The sequence below is a fragment of the Macrotis lagotis genome, chromosome 5 (genome assembly GCF_037893015.1).
Source record: "Macrotis lagotis isolate mMagLag1 chromosome 5, bilby.v1.9.chrom.fasta, whole genome shotgun sequence".
In the NCBI taxonomy this organism is placed as follows: domain Eukaryota; kingdom Metazoa; phylum Chordata; class Mammalia; order Peramelemorphia; family Peramelidae; genus Macrotis; species Macrotis lagotis.
Window position 1 is genome coordinate 160,537,730 of NC_133662.1, and position 22,458 is coordinate 160,560,187.

General features: G+C 36.3%; 1 protein-coding gene and 1 pseudogene across 1 annotated transcript in view; both read left to right on the forward strand.

The window, feature by feature from the left end:
* Positions 1 to 22,458, forward strand: part of ADGB (androglobin) — a 244,091-nt gene that overhangs the window by 152,046 nt on the left and 69,587 nt on the right. The window contains exon 23 of the mRNA XM_074187787.1: positions 14,773 to 14,866. Coding sequence (XP_074043888.1) covers positions 14,773 to 14,866 — 94 coding nt within the window. The remainder of the gene's footprint in view (positions 1 to 14,772; positions 14,867 to 22,458) is intronic.
* On the forward strand, positions 4,924 to 5,543 carry LOC141489953 (protein TEX261 pseudogene; annotated as a pseudogene).

Here is a 22,458-nt window from a genome sequence, read left to right on the forward strand (position 1 = left end):
TCCATGATATCAGGGCAATTTTCTAGCACTAGATCCTGTAATATTAAATCCATGCTTTTTTTTTTTCTCTTCAATGTTCTCAGGAAGTCCAATAATTTTCAGGTTGCCCCTCCTTGACCTATTCTCAAGGCCTGTGGTTTTGCTGATGAGGTATTTTACATTTTCTTCTATTCTTTCTATTTTTTTTTTTTGGTTTTGTTTAACTGGCTCTTGCTGTCTCATGGAGTCATTAGTTTCTGCAGACTCCATTCTTTTTTTAGAGAGGAGTTTTCTTCATTAACCTTATGTAGTTCCTTTTCCAATTGGTCCATTCTACTTTTGAAAGCGCTTTCCATCTGACCAATTGAAGTTTTGAGAGAATTATTTTCTTTTTGTATTTGCCCAATTGAGGATCAGAGAGAATTCTAAATTTGTATTTGTCCAATTGTTTTTTTTTAAGGATTTGTTTTCATGTTGCAAGGTATTAATCGTCTCTCCCAAATTTTCCAGTTGATTTTTAAACTCTTTCCTTATTTCTTCAAGGAAGTCTTTCTGTGTTGAAGACCAGGTTGTATTCTCCTCAGAGGTTCTAGGTCTCTCTGAGTTAGGGTCATTCCCTTCAAAGAATTTTTCTATGGATCCACCTTTCCTCTCACCCTTCTTCATTTTGCTAAGACCTTTAGTTGGGGAGTGGCTGGTTCACAGGGGCTTGGTATCCCTAGTTGGCTTTACTCACTGAGTGCAATTTCTCTGACTGGCCAGTAGGAGGTGCTGGCTGCTTTCTCTGGAGTGTCTGTGACCTTGGTTGAGGCCTTCTCCATTAGCTTGAAGGGGGGAGTTGGAGCTAATGAGTCCTTTTGCCTTCAATCAGTGGTGGGTTTTGCCCTGGCCTGAGGTCATTCCTCTCAGCATTGTTAGCTGGGCTGTTTCTTCTGCTCATATACCTGTGCCTGAGGCAGAAGTAGTCTAATATTGTTTGTTCCTGGAAGAGGCCTCAGCAGCAATGGAGAAGTGGACTCAGAATTCCTAAGACCAGAGGAGCCCAGGGATGGTGTGTCCCCAGCTATCCTGCACTGGAGCTCTCCCCTCAGCCCTGTTGGCAAGCTCCCAAAGGTCATCACACCCCTGCTTCCTAGTTGACTCAGGCCCCTACTGTCTAGCCCCACTGCTGATCCAGCAGGTCAGGCTCTCAGGCTCTCAGACTCCTGGCTCCAATTCAGCTGCTAATCTGGTTGATCAGGGCTGATAGCCCTCTGCACCCAGACTCACCTGCCAGAATTTGTCCTGTGCTGCTGAGGAAGACAAATCCTGAGGTAGATGTTCTTTCTCCTGGTTTTTCTTTCTGGGTTTTGTGGGTTGGATTTGTTTTAAGAGGTTTGTTTCATATGATAGATCGGGAAAGATCAGGAGACTTTAGAACTGTGCCTGTCTTCTCTCCGCCATCTTGGCCAGAAATGCCTCCTGACCTTCCTGTCTAAAACATTCACTCATTTGTCTTCCTACGGCCTCCCATTTTTCAGCATTTAGCACTCCTTCTGGAAACCATGGACAACATTTTTGTATACATTCAATAAATTCTTCTAATTGTTTTGTTGTTACTAACAAACCTCTTTCTTCGACTATCTGCCTTAATGCTCTTAAATAATGTATTCTATCGTTGGATTATCTCTGTCTCAGATCAATGCTCTCTGTTTTAAACCTGCTGAACAATTACATATATGTGTGGTGTGTGTGTGTGTGTGTGTGTGTGTGTGTGTGTGTGTGTGTCCCCTTATCTGCATCTTGTAGCACACTCCTGGACTTTACTTCTTTTCTCCCAGAGACAGACCTTCGCTCAAGATTCTCCATGATGTCTACTGATGAACATTTCTTTGAATCTTCTCTTTTTCTTGGTGGAATCTGTAGCTTGAATGTCAAAATAGCAGCTTCATTTATCTTTGGTAGGGAAAAGTTAGCTTCATGCCAATATCTTGGCTCTGTCCCCTTATGATTTCTTATAGAACAATAGTGTTCCATCACATACTTATACCACAATTTGTTGAAACATTCCCCAATTGATGGGCATTCCCTCAGTATCCAGTTATTTGCCACTGCAAACAGATCTGCTATGAATATTTTTGTACATGTGGAATTTTTATGCTTTTTTATGATTTCTTCAGTATACAGACCCAGTAGTGGTGTTTCTGGGTCAAAGGGTATGCACATCTTTATTGCTCTTTAGGCATAATTCCAAATTGCTCTCCAGAAAAGTTGGATCAGTTCATGATTGCACCAACAATGCATTAGTGTCCCATATTTCCTTCCATCCTTCCATTTCCTTCTATCATTGATCATTATCCTTTCTGGTCTTATTGGCCAATCTGACACATGTGAGGTGATACCTTAGAGATACTTTAATTTGAATTTCTCTAAACAGTAATGATTTTGAGAAACTTTTCATTTGACTTTAGATAACTCTGATTCCTTAGTCTGATAATTGTCTTTGAATATCTTTTAACTATTTGTCAATTGGGGAATGGCTTCTTTTTTAAAAAATTTGACTCAGTTCTCTACATATACTAGAAATGAGTCCTTTGTCAGAAACAATCATTATAAAATTGTTTCCCAATTTGCTACATTCCTTTTGATCTTGATTAAGGTGGTTTTGTTTGTGCAAAGCCTTTATAATTTAATATAATCAAAATTATTCAGTTTGTTCTCTTTGTTCATACACTGATCTCCTTTTCATAGATCTGACAGATAAGCTATTCCTTATTCTCCTGATTTACTTGCAATATTATCCTTTATTTCTAAATTCTCCACCCATTTTGACCTTAGAGTATGAAACGTAGGTCTAATCCTAGTTTCTGTCATACTATCTTCCAGTTTTCTTGGCAATTTTTATCGAAGTGTGAATTCTGAAACCAGAAGCTGAACTCTTTGGGTTTATCAGACAATTGATTACTATAGTCATTTCCTGCTCTCTTGCACCTAATCTATTCCATTGATCCACCACTCTATTTCTTAGCCAGAAGTTTTGATGACTGATGCTTTGTAATATAATTTTAGATCTAGTTTGGCTAAGCCGTCTTCTTTTGATTATTTCCCTCGTATTCTTGACTGCCTTCATAAAGTAATTTTTTTGGAAGTTTGATTGGATGGCCCTAAATAAGTAGTTTAATTTAGATAAAATTGTAATTTTTTTTATTATATTAGTGTGGTCTATCCATAAGCAATTGATATTTGCCCAGTTATGTAGATCTGATTTTATTTGTATGTGAAGTGTTTTATACTTGTTTTTTTCTTCAAGATTTTCAAGTAGTCCCATGATTCTTAAATTGTTTCTCCTGATCTCTTTTTCCAGGTCACTTGTTTTGCCAATGAGGTATTTTACATTTGCTTCTATTTTTTCATTTTTTTCAATTTTATTTAAATGATTCTTCATGTATCATGAAGTCACTAGTTTCCACAGCTTCCAATGTTTTTTTTTAAGAGAAGAAATTTCTTCATTTACCTTTTGAATCTTCTTTTCCAATCGGTCAATTCTGTTTTATTTGTTTGTTTGTTTTTAGGTTTTTGCAAGGCAAATGGAGTTAAGTGGCTTGCACAAGGCCACACAGCTAGGTAATTATTGTCTGAGGCTGAATTTGACCTCAGGTATTCCTGACTCCAGGGCCAATGCTCTATCCACTGCACCACCTAGCCACCCCTCAATTCTATTTTTGAAAGAGTTGTTTTCTTTGTCCATTTGCTGTTCTCTTGCCTAGTATTTTCTTTTGCATTTATTTTTTTCCAGTTTTTCCATTTGATTTTTAAACTCCTTTTTGATCTCTTCTAAAAAGTATTTCTGGGCTGGAGACCAATTCATATTCTCCTCTGAAGCTCCATCCCTTTATGAGCTAGTATTCTTATCTCCCAGATAATATTTAATGGACCTTTTTTTTTTGTGCTGGCCTTTCTTCATTGTGTGTCCTTTCCCTAGGGTCTTGTGTTGGGGGAGGGTCAGGTTTGCAGTCCTTAGGTGTTGAGATTCCTAAAGGTCTTGCTCACTGGGATTAGAAACTCCAGAGGGTTACTCAGTGGGCCCTCCAGTAAGAAAGGTTAGAAATTTTCTCCAGATTGTCTCTGTTGGAGGTTTCAGTGGCCCTCTTTCTAGGCCTGAACCAGGATCCTACTTTGGTGGTACATGTTTGTTTCCTTTTGTTGTTTCCCTTTCCCTTCTCTTCTCCCTTCATTCCCACAGCTAAGGCCCCCTAGGGAAGTCCCTCTCTCCAGGGAGACAGGTGCATCCTGGAAGTTCAATTTATATCTCTCCAACAGTGCTAAAAGCTGTCAGCCTTTTGAGAGAGGCTGATCACTAGAGTAGCCTTTTATGTGCTACAGCAGACCACAATATGAAAGGAGACATCCCTTTTGAAAGTCCATAGCATCTTTTTGTCTTTCAATCTCCAGGACACATTAGGCTTGTCAAACCTGCTGTGAAAGATGAGGGTATGATCTTTGATCTGTAAGGACTTACCCTTATAATGCTTTCTCTTGAATTATGCTAAATTTTGGGTAGGTAAGCTCAAATGGAAATGCCTGGTCATCTTATGCAATTCAATTTGGCCAGAATAATATTGGATAACTAGGAACGTTTTCCCCATGATGGTCTCTCAGCTATGGCACTATTCAACAGTTAGATATGCTGTACCAGCAAGAAACGAAATGGTACATCATCTCATATATCTAAAACTTTGTCTCAAGGTTTTATCTCAGATCCAGATCTTAGAGACTATTGTACTATTGGGAAGGGGCAGAGCCAAGATGGCAGAGTGAAGGCCAGAAATCTGAGCTCTCCCTCAGACCACTGTAGATGCCTTCAAATGCCTTTAAATGATGACTCTACCTAAACTCTAGAGTGATGGGCCCCATAGAAAAACTGAGTGAGGAGGGGCGGCAGGTGGGGGCCGGGCAGCCGCAGCCATGTGGTTCATGTATGCGCTCAGCTGGCTGTCGCTGCTCATCCAGGTGGCCTTTGTCACCCTAGCCATCGGGGCCGGACTCTACTACCTGGCCAAACTGATAGAAGAGTACACGGTGGCCACCAGCCGCATCATCAAGTACATGATCTGGTTTTCCACAGCCGTGCTGGTCAGCCTCTATGTCTTTGAGTGCTTCCCCAGCTTCCTGATTGGCATGGGGCTCCTCACCAACCTCATCTACTTCGGCCTCCTTCAGACTTTCCCTTTCATCATGCTGACCTCTCCCAATTTCATCCTCTCTTGTGTCCTCGTGGTGGTCAATCACTACTTAGCCTTCCAGTATTTTGTGGAGGAGTACTACCCCTTCTCAGAGGTGCTGGCCTATTTCACATTCTGCCTCTGGTTAATCCCATTTGTATTCTTTGTGTCACTGTCAGCTGGGGAGAATGTTCTATCCTCTACTGTACAGCCTGGAGATGATGTGGTCTCCAACTACTTCACCAAAGGCAAACGAGGCAAATGGTCTGGAATCTTGGTTGTCTGCTCCTTCATCAAAGAGGCCATCTTACCCACTCGTCAGAAGATATACTGACCACTTGGGGAGGGGGCCCAGGGCCGAGGAGGAGGGAGCTGGGGCAGTGAGCAAGGAATTGAACCTATGGTCATCGTCATGGATGTCTGTGGGGGACTCTGCCCCAACCCTGGCCCTCTCTCCCATATGCCCACACCCTTGAGGAGGTCTTAGTGAAGACCGGATAAAACTGAAGGCCACATGATGCAGCCTGGATGTTGCTTCCAGAGCAGTCCAGAGCTAGGTGTCTGGGGGGAGGGTTGGCTGCTCATCTTTGGACTTTGGGCAGTCTGGATGCCAAAAATCGCCCCATATTCCTTCCTTCTGAGACAGATCAGGAGTGGGGCTGGTGGGCCAAGTTCCCTTTCTAGTCCATTCTTCCCAAAAGTACTGGGTTTGGCCTTGGGAAAGGCAGAGAGAGGTGGGCACTCCTCTCTGGGGAGGATACTGAGGAGGGAGCCGTGACTCGGTGCATTTCCAAAGGAAATAGCTTTTTGGTGTTGAATCAAACTGTGATTTCTGTCCAAGTACAAATACTCATTGGAATAAAGATTCTAGGCGACAAAAAAAAACACTGAGTGAAGCAATTTTCCAAGCTCAAGACAACTTGGAAGAACTGAAGGAAAGGTCTGTTTTATCAGGGTTGGAAAAGGCCACAGCATAGCCTGGCTTACACCAGCCACCCTAGCAATCTAGCTTCAGCCATCTAGGAGCATCCCTTGGGATATCTGGGTCACTGGGAGTTCCTGGGTCTATGGTAGCAGCAGCAGTTCCAGACCTCTCAGCCCAGGGATTGTCAAAGGTGACTTGGAAAAACTCTGCCTCACCAGAGTAAGCATGGAGCCTAGGGAAGTACAGGCCTTAGCATAGCCATGGCCCCGGGAACTAGAAGCTGACCTGTCAAGCCACTCAGCAGCTACTTCCAGCGTGTGTTCAGTCCATTAGGGGAGACTGAAGAGGTCTCTCTGCCATTTCTGAGGCAAGAGTATTTTACTTTGCCCATACTTAGAACCTAGTCTCAGAAAGGGGAGCTTTACTGCCACAGCAGGGAAGAGACTATTCTCACAGTTCCAGGGCAAAGGGGAGTTCTTGTGGTCATGCACAGACTAGAGCACAGCCTAGGAGAGTAGTCAGAGCCTCTAATAAGGTCTTGGGGGTGAAAACAGCTTGGTACAGTGTACTTTCCACCCTAGAAGTAAGAGCCCCATTTAACAGAGTTAAAATAAATTCATGAATTGGGAAATAAGTAAACAGAAGTAAATTAGACTATTACTTTGGTCACCTGGAGGATCAAAATACACACTCAGAAGATGACAAAGCCAAAACTTCTGTATCCACAATGTGCAAGAAAAATATGAATCACAGACTATGGAAGTGCTCAAAAATGATTTTGAAAATTAAGTAAAGGAAGTAGAGGAAAAGGAAGGAAAAGGAAGCAGAGGGAAGAGAAATGTGACACACAAAAATCATGAAAACCAAGGCAGCAGCTTACTGAAGAAAATAAAATATTACAAACCAGTTTAAGCCAAATGGAAAAAAGCAGTCCAAAAGACCAATGAAGAGAAGAAGAAGAAGAATTGAAAAAAGCAGATTTTATCTATGTGGAAAAGGAGATTCAAAAGCTTTCTGAAGAAAATAATTTCTTCAAATATAGAATGGAACTAAGGAAAGCTAGAGAAATCAAGAAATAATAAAACAAACCAAATGAATGAAAAACTAGAAGAAAATGTGAAATATCTCATTGGAAAAACAGCTGACCTGGAAAACAGATCCAGGGGAGATATTTTAAAAATTATTGGGCTTTCTGAAAGCCATGACCAGGAAAAGAGCTGAGACTTCATTTTTCAAGAAATTCTTCAGGAAAATTTCCCTGGTATCCTAGAAACATAGGGTTAATAGAAATTGGGGGAATCCAACATTCACCTCCCCAAAAGAGATCCCAAAATGAAGACTCCCAGGAATATTATAGTCAAATTCCAGAACTCCCAAGTCAAGGGGAAAATAATACAATCAAGCAAAGAAAATTCAAATATCATGAAGTTGTAGTCAGGATTACAAAGTTTAACATCATCTACATTAAGGGCTTGTAGGGTTTGAATATGATATTTGGGAAGGCAAAAGAATTTGCACTACACCCAAGAATGAACTTTCCAGCAAAACTGAACATCCTCTTTCAGGGGAAAAGATGGATATTTAATGAAATAGAAGACTTTCAAACTTTCCTGTTGAAATGACCAGTACTGATGGAATGTAACGATGTTGAAATGCTTGTATTCCTGCATGGGAAGATGATATTGATAACTCATATGAACTTTCTCATTTATTAGGGAAGTTAGAAGGAGCATATAAAGACAAGGCATAGGAGGGAGTTGAATACGAATTTCATATATATATATATATATATATATATATATATATATATATATCTTAGAAAGATGGAGCATACTGGAGAAAGGGAGAGGAGAGGTAGGCTGGGCTAAGTAAAGTTTCACATTAAAGAGGCAAGAAAACACTTTTGCAATGGAGGAGAATGAGGGGAAGGTAAGGCAGAGTGAATGAGTCTTCATTCCTATAAGAAATGACTCAAAGAGGAAATAACTGAATAGAGTATATACCCTAGAGGGAAAAGTTAGGAAAGGGATGGGAGAAAGGGGATGGGGGGAGGGGAATAGTGGCTGTAGGTGACAGAGGACAGAGGGTAGGAGAGGATAGATATAATATACATTTTTTTTTGTTTTTTTTTAGGATTGTTGCAAGGCAAATAGGGTTAAGTGGCTTGCCCTAGGCCACACAGCTAGGTAATTATTAATTGTCTGAGACTGGAATTGAACTCATGTACTCCTGAATCCAGGGCCAGTGCTCTATACACTGTGCCACCTAGCCACCCCTTACAATATACTTTTGAGAAGAGACAGGGTGAAAGGAGAGATAATAAAATAAATAATTGGGAGTGGGGAAGAATAGAATGGAGGGAAATACATCTAGCAATAGCAATCATGGGAAAAATATTGAATCAATTTCTCTGATGGACTTTTGATAACGAATGTGATCTATTCCAAAGACAAAATTAATGATATCTGAATATAAATTGTAGCACACTTTTTTTCTCTCTCACTTTATATTTCTTGAGGTTTCTCTGTCTTTTTTTTTTTGCAAGGCAATGGGGTTAAGTGGCTTGCCCCAGGCCACACAACTAGGTAATTATTAAGTGTCTGAGGCCGGATTTGAACTCAGGTACTCCTGACTCCAGGGCCGGTGCTCTATCCACTGTGCCACCTAGCCTCCCCGTTTCTCTATCTTTTCAGGGGGAAGGGGAGATTATGTTTATCTTTAGAACAAGACTTATGCAGTAACTTAAAAAAAATAAAATATTTTTCTTTTAAAAATGCTATTGGGAAATTTTAAATTGTTCCAGGGGAAGAAGAGGAGAAAAAGAAGCAATTGGATATCTTAGGTGATATTTATTTCAGGCTGGATCAAGGCCACTTTAAATACTCTGAGTCAGATGGTAAAAATTCCTGGTAGACCCTACCTTCAGCCCCTCAGGTTCTTCTCTGGAAGAGCCACCTGTCTATCCTAAAGAGAATCCTGCTCTTCCTGCTCCTCCTTATATTCAAGGAGGAAACCCTTCTCTGACTCCCGAACCAAGGATTTCTCTTTTTATAGATCCATCCTTTTAACCCCCAGGGCACTTCTCTTTCCTTTTAAGACCTTCCCTGGCCATGATCTTCCCCTAATAAGGACATCGTGCATCTGAAAGGTGGTAGAACCTGGGTGGCAACTGAAAAGAGAGAGTGGAAGATTAAGCAAATCTAGGCTCAGGAATAACCATTGCTTTAGTAATCTCAGCATCACAAAAACCAGACTCAGGCACTTGTTTTAGGTGCATGAAGCTTGGCCACTGACTGCCCTCAGAGAAAGAAGTCTCCAGGATAAACGCCAGGTCTATGACACATTTGTAAACAGAAAGGACCTTGGAATAAAAATTGCCCCTAGGAGGTTGGACACCAGTATCCCAACTTCCATTTGCCTGATTCTTTCAAAATTCAGAGTGACAGGACTGTTGCTTGTACTAAATGGCAAACAACAATTGGGTAGGGAAACAGGCCTCTAAATTGTCAATGTCATGGTTTTCTGTTTTTTTGCTTTTCCTAAATTACCTGTCCTTTTCTAAACCAGAACCTTAAATTTATATTCAATTCAGTCTCTTGGAAAGGCCACTTTGGTTCATTACATATGCAGGTGATCTCCTTGGCTACAGCTCTCTATCTTTAAGTAATATTTGAATTGTGACAATCATATCTGAGATATATACAATTTACAGAACATGACTAAAGCATGTAGACAGAATGTATGAGTAGGTTTGTATAAGTAAAAGGACTTTGTATAAGTATAGGAATTGATTATAGAACTTTTGAAAATGAATGTTAAAAAAAAGAGAAAAAAGAGTATAGAGAACTAACAATTGATAAGTTATGGAATTTCTTCTGGGATTGTTGAACCCAGAATTAGGTTCTTAAATATGATTAGGGCAATTAAAAAGACAAACAACTTAATATTGTAATGCCATTTGGGCAATCTCTTGATAATGAAGTATCTGGGAATGGTAGATATGAAATATTTAGAATATGTCATTACTCTAAAATATTACATAATTTAATATTTATAGTATTAAAATTATAAATTGAGTTTTGTGTAATACCAGCTGAAAAATAAATTCAGGAATAATTGAGCTCATTTTTGGTCACATTTTAAGTGAAATGTCTCTTCTAATTTGATGGTTGAAATGAGTCAGAAAGTATGGTACTATTTGACATTAAAATTTTAGAAGCCTAAGAATACTAAGAAAGTTCCCTTTACTTTAGTTTATTATTTTATAAGGTAATCTGAGAATACATTTAATTAAATTATGAAATTTTTAGATGTTTAATAGTTATGATCACTAATAATGACAAATTATTTCATAATTTAGTAAAACACTGGGAAATGAGAATTATAACACTGAAAATAAGAATAAATAAGAACTTGTAAATTTCTAAGTTTTGAAAGGGAACTCATTAAAACTTATTTTGGCTGTGACTTTTGGAATTCATAAAATTGTTAATTGAGTTTCAAAGAAAATCTTGTATGTATAGAAAAGGGATTTTAAAAAACATTTAGCCATAGATATTTAAAAACATCAAGAGTTGGAATTTATACTGAGTAAAAAGGGGGGAATTTTTGCACAAGAATAGAGTGTAATCAACAACGATGTTACACCCAAAATATTGCATTATAAAAAAGCGCTTTTATTTATGAGTCATTTTGGAGATTTAATTTGAAATTGTTTCTAATGACAAAGGTATAGAAAACATGTGCTGCCATCATGTTTTAATGGAATTGTTTGTATGTTTGTTTTGTAGAAAAAAATTCTATCATTATTTTCTGGTGGTTGTTATCTGGGGGAGGTAGCTATACCCTGCCAGCAAAGACATAAAATTCCCATGTCTCTTGGGTCAGAGAAGTTTTTGAAACTCTTTATCTACCATGTGTTTGTAAAAAGAGAATATGTTAGAAATTAGGTTGTTATAAGATCTGGTTTGATTTTCTTAATATTTGTTATTCAGAATTAAGACAAAGTAGGGAATATGTATGGATTTGAAATTTGCTAACTGGGTCACTTAAGGAAATTACCTCATCTTTATTTTACTTCATGTGTCTGTAAACCGGCTAGTATTAGGCAAACACTTTTCATATTAACTGTTGTTATAGTTTCCTTATTTAAGAATAAGTGCTTCATACCTGATAATTTTATATTGTTTTATAATTGAACAATATATTTTTGGTGACAAGAAGTTTAATTTTACATGTAACTAACTATATTGGATTAACCTTATACAGTTGTTTCAAGTAATAATTTTTGGTTAAAATGTCTAAACTATAAAGTTATATTAATGAATGTATTATATAATAATGTATTAATTAAATTAATATTACTATATTTAATAAGCTATATAAATATAAATGTATAAATTTTCAACTTGAGTATTATTATAGAGTATGGGGCTGAAAGAAACAAAAAAGTATAATCAATGGAAATGTTTTGAATTAGCTGTTATTTAATCAACCCTTTTTTTGTTTTTGCTTTTGGTTTTTAAAAGAATTGGAGGTTTTCCCCCTTTGCCTAAAATAAAGGAGTTATACCTACAGATATTTGTTACTACTTATGAAAATGTTAATTGTTTGACGTTTATTTTCATATTTTTAAAACCTAAAGTCAAAGAGTGTAGTCTACTACAGGATAGATATGTGGGTGGGCCACATTCCTTTTCTGAGGTCTCTGTTGATTTAGTATAGGCAAGGTCATATAGCCCTGGAAAATAAGCCAACTTTAATCATGCAATTTCTACACAGTGAACCTCACTTGCTACAGAACTACAAATTCCTATATTGATAGGAATCTGTTTGAATACTGGTAAAACTTTTATTGCTTATTGAAACACAAGAGAAAAATAGCTCATTTTAGCCTTAAACTGTAACTGGCAGAATGTGCTATTTGGGGTAAAAACCTTTCTAACTGTGATAAATTTTAAGGTTTGACTTTAGGTATTTTTGTCAGATGGATCATTAATCCATCAGACAGAACTGCTACAAGCTAAAGTCACAAGTTACTGAGAGAAACTGTGATGCTAATACTGGTAGAGGTGGAGGTGTCTGGAAACAGATCATCCTAAAGGACAATCTTTGATTTCAGTCCATGATAAGTCCCTTCTTGCTCAATTTTTGCATTGTGCTTCTTTGAAAAAGAATACTTCTGAGTCTGGCTAAGAGGTGCAAAGTATGTCACCTGAAGTCAAACAGAGCTAAGGATGTTTGATCTTCCTTTATATGTGTTGATTTACCAAGGACTAATTTGATTTTGTCTTAATCATGTCTTAGCTTTTTCCTCTCCTGGAAGAGTTCCACAGTCATGGCAAGTAGACAATGAAAGATATGGGTGCATGCACAATATGTCCTGGTACCATGCTGTGCTCCCCTGTATACTGATAAAACCAATGATTCCTGGATTGGGTAGCTCCCATATAATATATGTTAGATACACTGATTCAACTACCAACTACCAAAGTCATGGAATACTATTTTTTGTCCACACTTTTCTCTATTGTTGTTGTTCTCTTTTGGTATTTCTGTATGTTTATTAAGAACTTGCAACAGGTTATGTTCTGGATTGAGAGTATCATGGAAAAGACTGTATGGATGCAGAAGATCCATGAGAACTTATCTTCATGATCCTCACCTAAGTGTGTCTCCTGATTTTTCTTCTTACTGATCCTGATTTTCACCCTACTCTTGATCATTCTTACTAATTCTCTGTTTAATGTCCTTTTAAAGTATTTTTCCTTCAAACTACAGGTCATACATCTCCTCAGAGGGACCAGAGCCAGATATCACCCTCTCTACCTGATCATTGGGGATCCCCAGAGACTGCTTCAGAAATCTACTGAATGCATTTGTCTTTGTCCTTTTCCCCTGCTTTGTCCCAAGGAGAAAGTGTGATGATCCCTCCCACTTTCTCCCATTCCTTGGAGGGGTGGGAGTATAAAGGGGATGAGAATAGTGGGCTTAACTCCTTTCAGACTATAACGGGAGCTGTCTGCAGAAATTACCAAAGTGAACAAACCGACTCATTGCTCTTCTGGAGGAACAGCAAATTCAACACCAGTCCTGTATTCTGGAGACTGTTACAGCAAGTTCCTCATGGACAACAAATCTTCCTTCTTGCCTCTCTTTTTGTCTGTTCCTTATGTGATCCCCCCCTATACTTAATGCTCTGCTTTCTCTAGTTAATTCTTGACTAGAACAAATTAAAGTTCTTTCCATTTATCCTTTTGGTCCCACTGCTTCATTTGATAGGATTGTAGCTGCCTTTGATCAGCAGTGCCTTTAGGAACATTGTGATGCCCATTTTTCAGCTTGAAGCACATCCAGAAGATTTGAACTTCATCTCCATATCACTTGCTTAGAAGTTGAGAAGTGGGAATATGATGGATCTAATTATAATTCACAATTAGAGCTATGTCTGAAAGAGACCTTTTATATAGAAATATAACTATAAGAAAATTCATCCTTAACCATTTGTCCTTGCATGACTGAACTCACTGACTTGGGAAAATGTCTCCATAGCATTTATTTTCACCCTTATATTCAAAACTGAGTTACACTTCTTGAGAATTGTTTTTGCACCTGGTTATAGCTTACTCCCTCTGATTTGCAGAGAGTTCCATAGATCATGCTTGGACCTTTACCTCATCCCTTTTTCTTGGGACTTTAGCAGATCAAAGATTCCCAACCCCTGGTCATCTGGCAAAGGCAGATACTCCTATTTAGCTTCACCATACTCTCCTAATTTCAGACATCAGATTCTCCTATTTAGCTTTACCCTGCTCTCCTAATACCAGACAATTAGTTTGATCTATTCTACTTGTCTCACAACCACCCCTTGTCTATCATTAACCGGAACTTTTAAAAGGATCCTTTGTTTATGTGTGTATTCTCATGAAACTGATACTGGATCAGGCTACGTCTGGAAGCTTTTTTTCCCCTTTCAGGGTTCCTCTGTCGTCAGTTATGTCAAGAAAATTCAAATGCCATCTCATGCCATGCCTTTTCTGGGCATCTTAATTATTGGTGTTCCTCCAATTATTTTGTATTTGCTTATCTCTGTATATACTATCCCGTCCCCGTCCTTTGAGGACAGGGTTGATTTTTTTTAATTTTTATACCCAGTACTTACACATTGTCAGACACATAGTAAAAACTTAAGAAATGTTTGTTGAATGAATGCTTTGAACCTTATTTATACTCCATTTATTCATTATATGAATATACCAAAATTCATTTAATCATGTCTCTTTGAAATAGGTTGCTTCTAATTTTTGCAATTACAGTGTCCTTTAAATGACAAGTTAGTTGTATTGGTTTCTTAGATGTGATAATTCAAGCTGCATCTCTAATGCAAAGGAATGGTCTTTTCATGTAAAGACTGATTATAATAATTTAGTTGATTCAAATGGTATTTTAGGAGTTATGAAATAATGGTAAAGGAGAATGCATTCAAATATGGTATTGTATTATACTGTAGTACTGGTTTTGTCACTAATAAACTTTGACTTCATGCAAGTTGCTTCTTCTTTTGAACTCCTATTTTTCAGTTAGAAGATAAGAGGATTGGATGATATGATATGATTCCCAGGGCCTTTACAGACCTTAATTTTTTTTATTTCTTTTTATTATTTTCAGACACAAATGAAAATAATAATGTTGCAGAAACTCTGCAAAAACTTTGGAGTTTGCTGGATGTCAACTTAGAACAATATGCAGTCTCCCTCTTAAGGTAAAAGGCAGCATAAGACATTTCAATATTGCATTGACAATGAGCATCTTTTTTTTACTAACCGAATCATTAAAATATTTATCTAAGTTATTTGAGAAAGTACCACAATGACTAAAATCATTTTGAAACTAGTATGTTGCCACTTTTAAGAGTAATATCTTTAGACTCTGGTACATTATAATCCTGTAGGAATTTTGATGAATATTGCAGTATCCTTCATTCATAAGTTGCTTTTATAATAACCATTATTTAATGAGAATCTTAATTTCTGTGTCTCTATTATTTATATATTAGCCTATTAGACACATTAAAATCAAAATGAAACTGTGTGTCCAATTTAGTTAACAAGTTTGACACAAATACCTTAGCTACATTGAAAAATCTAAACTTTTCTCCAAGCTTTGAAGCTACAATGAAGCATCTTTTATTCTTCCCTTGATTGAATTTATAGTGACAGAATCATTCCTACAAAGCTTGAGGAGACCCTCAAGTTCAAACCCTTTATTTCACAGATATGGACACTGATACTCAGGTTATAAAACTTGATGAAAAAAAATCACATAGCTACAATTGTCAGAGGCAGATGATTTCCTTTTCTTTTTGTGTCTAAATTTATTTTAAATCTAAATACAAAATGAGAAAAGACAAAATCACAATGCATAATACAGAACTTTATAAAAAGGATTCACTGTAAAGCAATAAATTTTCATTTCAAGAAAATCTGTATAATACTACACATTTTGTTCAAAACTGTCCTTTGCTTTCTTGTTCTCTGATGCACACATATATGAACACAGATATATATTTATATCAATATCTATAATCATTAATATGTAAATACATATACATTCATATGTGCAAATGTAAGAACATATTATGCTTATTTCCTCTGGTCCTCTGCTTCTCTGCAGTTGTATAGCATCTTTCTTCATAAATCTAAGTTTTTCCATGCTTTCTAAATCTATCATCTTATCATTTTCTACACTACACTTTTATTCCAACTTTATATTGTCTAATTTTTTTTAGGTTTTTGCAAGGCATTGGGGTTAAGTGGCTTGCCCAAGGCCACACAGCTAGGTAATTTAGAAAGTGTCTGGATTTGAACTGAGGTACTCATGACTCGAGGGCCAGTGCTCTATCCACTGCGCCACCTAGCCGCTCCTATTGTCTAGTTTTTAAATAGTCTAATGCAATATTGATAAATATTTCTGACATATAGTGGTTTCTCTAATTTCTCATTTTATTGAATCTATTTTAGCTTTAACTTTGTCTACGATTATGCTTACTTATTATCTCTGCTTTTTTAAGATAATAAATTCTAATCCTGACCATTATTCTATTTTTGTGTATAACTCTCATTTATGGAGTATTTCCTGAAAGCAACATATTATTGAATTCAGATTTTTAGTCTGTTGTTTCCATTTTCTGGATGAATTTATCCCATTCACATTCCAAGTTGTAATTACTTATTTTTTCTTTTCCTCTTTCTTGTTTCCTCACTATCATTTTCTCACCTTATTACTATACCATCTCTCTCCTCTGCATTACCTCTTCCTGCTACCTTGTCCTCTTATTCCTTAAACCAACCCCTCCAAAAATGTCTCTTATCCTCTCCCTCCACTATATCCCCTTACTCTCTTGTTTCTATTTGAATTTAGAAGATTTTTATACCCTTCCAAATATATGTTGTTCTCTCTTTGTCTCATTTCCTTTAATCTAGATACATTTCTATAACCTTCTCCTTTCATTCTATTCCCTCCCCCTCTTATTTGTTTTTAGATTTGGAAGACTTATATGCCCTTCTAGATATGTTTGTATTCCCTCTTTAACCCCATTCCTTATGAGAACAGGTTTCCTAGAACTACTACCTCTCCTCTGCCATCTAATTCCTCTGAATCAATTCTTCCTTTCACATCTAATTGTTTTGGATACCTTTTACCTTTTTCTACACTATTTTATTTTTTAGAATCACATCATATGTGACTCTACCCTAATCTCTCTTACTATTCAATAACTAATAACAATCTTAGACATACAGTTTACATTTTCATATATTTTCTGCTTAATCTGGGGGATACAGAATTTGTCTATGATATTCCTGGAGGTTTTCATCTTAGGATCTCTTTCAAGTGGTGATTGACGTATTTTTTTTCTGTTATTTTTTCTTTCCCATCTTGTTCTAAAAACTTTAAGGGAATTAAATTATTTGTTGTATTAATGTATCATTTTTTCATTGTAGCTTTTAGATAGTTCACTTATCTTATGTTTTCTCTTCTTTATTTTTCTCCAGATCAGTTGTTTTTCTTAGGAGATGTATCACATTCTCTTCTATTTTTTTCATTCTTTATATTTTGTTTTATTATTTCTTGGTCTCATATAGCTTCATTGACTTCCCCTTGACCAATTCTAGTTTTCAGGGAGTTGTTTTTTCTTGAGATTTTGGATCTTCTTTTTCTAGTTGGTTGACTTTCCTTTCATAATCTTGTTTTTCTAGAATTGTTCTTTTTAATTTTTTTTACCTCGATCTCTCTTAATTGATTTTTAAAGTATTTTCTGAGTTTTTAATATGAAATTTTTTGGGCAGGTAACCATTTGATGTTACTCTTTAGTATGAGAGGTTGGTTTTGGTTGTTGTTTTGCTTCATTATCCTCCTCTGAAGATCAGGATGGGATCCTCTTCTCTTCCTATAGTAACTACCTATGGTTGGGTTCTTTCTCATTTGTTCATTTTTTTAAGAAAAAATTTAATTTTTAGCAGCTTACAATTCTTATTACTTCTAGTCCTGGGGTCTGTGGGATAATGCCTCTGCTCTTAGGTCCTTATTATTGTTATTTTAAAGCTTTGTTTCATACCCAGTCTATGTACTTTTTTCCCCTCCAAGCCACAGCTAGCATTCCTCTTCTCCCCCCAAATGTAACCTGACTTGCCCTTTTCACACCCTCATCCCCACACACACTCTGCTGGAAATGGTCTTGTTCCCTGAGAACTCCCCAATATCTACAATCATTAGTTCTCTTCACTGACTTGGAACCAAAATCAAGAACTCAGTTCTCCTATAAGTCCCCATACCTAGCAGCATCCATGACCCACTGGATCTGAACTCTCCAGAAATGTGTTAGTTCATTTTCATTCAGGAACATGTCCAATAACACAGCTGAACCTGGTGTCCTTGTCATCAGAGATTCCCTTAATCTTCTCCAATTTGGATGCTAGATTCCCCACACTGTCCAGGAGATGAAACTACCTGTAGTTGAGGCTAAATCTATCTTCCAATCCAGCTACCCCAGGGCTTATAGCTTGCTGTTTCAATGGGGTTTGCCTGGAGTTGTTTCCAATGCATTCAGGCCAAACCTCAGTCTTGGGATCTTTCTTTGAATTTTCTCCCATTGTCCCAAGATGATCACTATTCTGCCCCAACCACAACTTTTGTTTATTTTTGCCATTTTATGTTCATCCAAAGCACTATTTTGTCTTCTTTGTGGAGGAAATGGAGAGCTTGGAATTTTCTGACCTACTTTGCCATCTTCCTTTTTATTTTCAACATTTAAGAAAAGTTAAACTAGTACTTTCAAAACATTTCATAAATATGCAAGAATCAGATAATTACAATGTAAGACTTGAGCTACTAATGTTAAATCATATGAAAATGCACCATTTTAAATAAGGTTACATTTGGCCACTTCAAAGTTTTTGTAACATTAGGTTGTTCAGCGTAAATACGTTGGTTCCCTGTTGGATATACACAAAATCTTTACATTCAAATGTTAAATGCAAAGAAAAAAAAACAAGGAATTTTAAATAAATCAGCAAAAAATTATTTACTGCAGCTTAGACTCTGTTACTTTCCACATTCATAACTGAAGTGCTCTTTACTATTTAGCATCTCAACCAAAATGTTACATATGTGAAACAATTACTCAAATGCAAAAGTACTAAACCTACATATTTGGCATTGCAAATATACTTATGCATGAGCAAGCAAAGGATTCATAGAGAATCTATGGGCTGCAGAAACCTGGAAATGATCTACAAAGTTAAATCATTACAAAAAATATATCTGAACATATATCCTTCTTGTTGTAGACCCCCTACTCTACACAGAACTATAAATAATTGTTCTTAAAAAGGAAACAGACAATAAAGAATTGAAAAGTCTTAACATTCCCTTCTCAACAGATATTAAAGACAATCTTTTATCTAAGACATACTGAGAGGATTATCTTATTTTTAACGATAATTGTCTCTATGAGTTTTTCAAAAGATCAAAATATATAAGTACATTAATCAAAACACTTTTATGCAATGATGATGATCTTTTTCTTTTTTTTTTTTGTTGGTTTTTAGGTTTTTGCAAGGCAAATGGGGTTAAGTGGGTTGCCGAACGCCACACAGCTAGGTAATTATTAAGTGTCTGAGGCCAAATTTGAACTCAGGTACTCCTGACTCCGGGGCCAGTGCTCTATCCACTGCACCACCTAGCCACCCCATGTTTATTTTAAAAAAATACAATAAACTACAAATAGCAAAGAAGCAAAGTTTTCTGGAATAGTTGATGCATGAGCTCTTTGGAATTTTTTTTTTTTAGGTTTTTGCAAGGCAAATGGGGTTAAGTGGCTTGCCCAAGGCCACACAGCTAGGTAATTATTAAGTGTCTGAGACCGGATTTGAACCCAGGTACTCCTTACTCCAAGGCTGGTGTTTTTATCCACTACGCCACCTAGCCACCCTATCCACTACACCACCTAGCCACCCTGGAATTTTTTTTAAACTAAAATAGTGATGGTTACATTATTATGCTCTCTGATAGAAAGGATGAGACATGTTATAGTATACAATACACTATTTTCATACATGTATAACTTTGGTGGATGAACAATGGTGCTAAGCAATAATACTCTCTAAAGCCTACTTCTAGTTTTATTAAAAAGGTATTTTCTTATGCTATATACATTAGTGCTACTACCACAGTCCTTTAACCTTTTTCCTAATCATCTTTGATTGGCGGCCTCCCAATCAATTTTTTCTTTACTCAGATATTCATTTGATCTGTTATTGCTTCAGGTTGTTTTCATAACTCATTGCTTTAATAAGTTTTTTATCTGTTGAATCAGAACCCTGTCTTGCCTTATTTTTTAAGTTCCTACATTAAAAAATTAATATATTCCTCAAACCATTCTCTCCACTCCTCCATGTAGATTTACTGTTTCTTTTTATCTATTCATTTATTTCCTTTTTTGCCTCTTTTTTCATTCTGTATAAACAATATGATGGAGCATTGTATTAGACATCAAAACTAAGATATGAGTGCAAATCCTGCTTCTTGCATTATATTATCTTTGTAACCATGGGCCAGATGTTTAATTTCTCTGAAGCTATTTCCTCTTCTGTAAAATTGGGATGTTAAAATTTACAACTATTATCTCTTAGAATTGTTGAAAAGAAAAATATAGCCTTATTTTTTATTTATAATATATTTCCATTTCCTCTCCTTTTCACTTTCCCTTACCTAATCTGGGACATCAAGCTACTCTATTAACTTCTCCATGAATTTTCCTGTTTCCAACTCTAATTTGCATTGCCCCAGACACACCATTTCCTATAATTCTTCCTATAATTCCTATAATTATAATTTCTGTAATTCATCCTACAATTCATCTAATTATATTTTATAAGGTTTCATTTCTCCCTTGTTATAACAGTACAGAAATTTTTTATTCTTCAGAATAATTGATTCACAAGGAGGGAAATATTTTTGAAATTATCTTCTGTAAATGAGATATTTTCTATAAATACAAATTTAAAATATTATATAGTATTCTAAGGTAACAAACAAAAAGTAAGTTGATTTCGTGTTGATTTTTTTCTTAGAGCAATAAAAAACAAAAAATGAAGAATTTTATCTAAGTTTTTTTCTATGACCACTTGAAGGAATAGAGGAACAATGGGTGGGGGAGGTATGGAAGGATAAAGGTGAGAGGCTGAGAAAAGGAGAAGGAAAGGGTGCAACATGCAAAGACACATATTAAGAGAATTGATAGAGAAGCAGAAAGGGAGAACCATGGGGAAAGGTGAACCAGTAAAAGATTCAGTATGTTTTAGTCATTACGAATTTTTTGAGGTCATTCTTACTATACCTTTGAGTAGTCCATGTATCCTAACACTTCAGCACTTCAGTAATGCCTCTATGATCACATTGATGTAATTATGCTTTCCTTTGAGGTATATTGGAATCTATCCATGCTTTATCATCTTCTGTGACTCTTGTCTGTCTGCTTTCCAATAAATCCCTTTCCTCTCCTATTTTCCTCTAGGATAGGATAGATTTCTCTATCATTTTAATGTGCATACTGTTCCCTCTCTGAGTCATGTCTGATGAGAATAAAGGCTCACTCATTCCCCCTTACTTTTGCTCTCTTCCACTCCACTGCAAGAGCTTTTCCTTGCCTCTTTTGTGTGAAATAATTTATCCATTCTGCCTCCTTTCATTTTCATCCAATACATTCCTTTCTTGCCTATCTGACTTTTTAATATATTATACCTTCCTTTCTGTGCTTTGTCTATGTATGATCCTTCTAACAACCCTAATAAATTAGAAGGCTTATATGACTTATCAGTATCATCTTCCCATGCAGGAATATAATCAACATCATTAAATCCCTCATAATTTACCCTTCTCATTCACCTTCTCTATGCTTCACTTAAGTCCTGTACGTGAAGATCAAACTTCCTGTATAGCTCTGGCTATTTCAACAGGAAAGTTTGAAAGTCCCATATTTCACTGAATGTTGATCTTTTCCCTGAGAGAAGATATTCAGTTTCCTGGATAATCGATTCTCAGTTGTAATCCAAGCTCTTTCGCCTTCCAGAATATCATATTCCAAGCCTTACAAGCCCTTCATGTAGACACTGCTAAATCTTATGTTATCCTGATTGTAGCTTCATGATATTTGAATTGTTACTTTCTGATCACTTGTACTTTTTTCTCCTTGATTTGGGATTTCTGGAATTTAGTTATAATATTCCAGGCAGTTTTCATTTTAGAATCTTTTTTTTTAGAATCTTTTTTTCAGGAAGTGATAAGTGGATTCTTTTAATTTCTATTTTACCCTCTGCTTCTAGGATATCAGGACAGTTTTCCTGGATAATAACTTAAAAATTGACATCTAGGTCCTTTTATTTTTTGTTCATGACTTTCAGGCAGTCCAATAATTTTTAAATTATCTCTCTTGTATCTGTTCTTTAGGACAGTTGCTTTTTCAATGAGATATTTCACAATTTCTTATAGTTTTCATTCTTTCTGTTTTGTTTTATTGTTTCTTGACTTTTCACAAAGTCTAATAGCACAACACTGGTATTACTGTTTTCCTGTAATCCTTCTAGCAGTCACCATTTTCTCTTTTGTTATCTTTATCCATATGAAGGGTATGATAGAACCTCAAACATACTTAATTTTAATTTATGTATTTTCCATAGTATATCATATTTTAGTCATTTGCAGAAATCTTACATTGTTAAATAAGAACTTATAGACAATCTAAAAACTCTTATTCTTATTTGCAATTATCCTTTTCTACCAATCCACCATCATTAC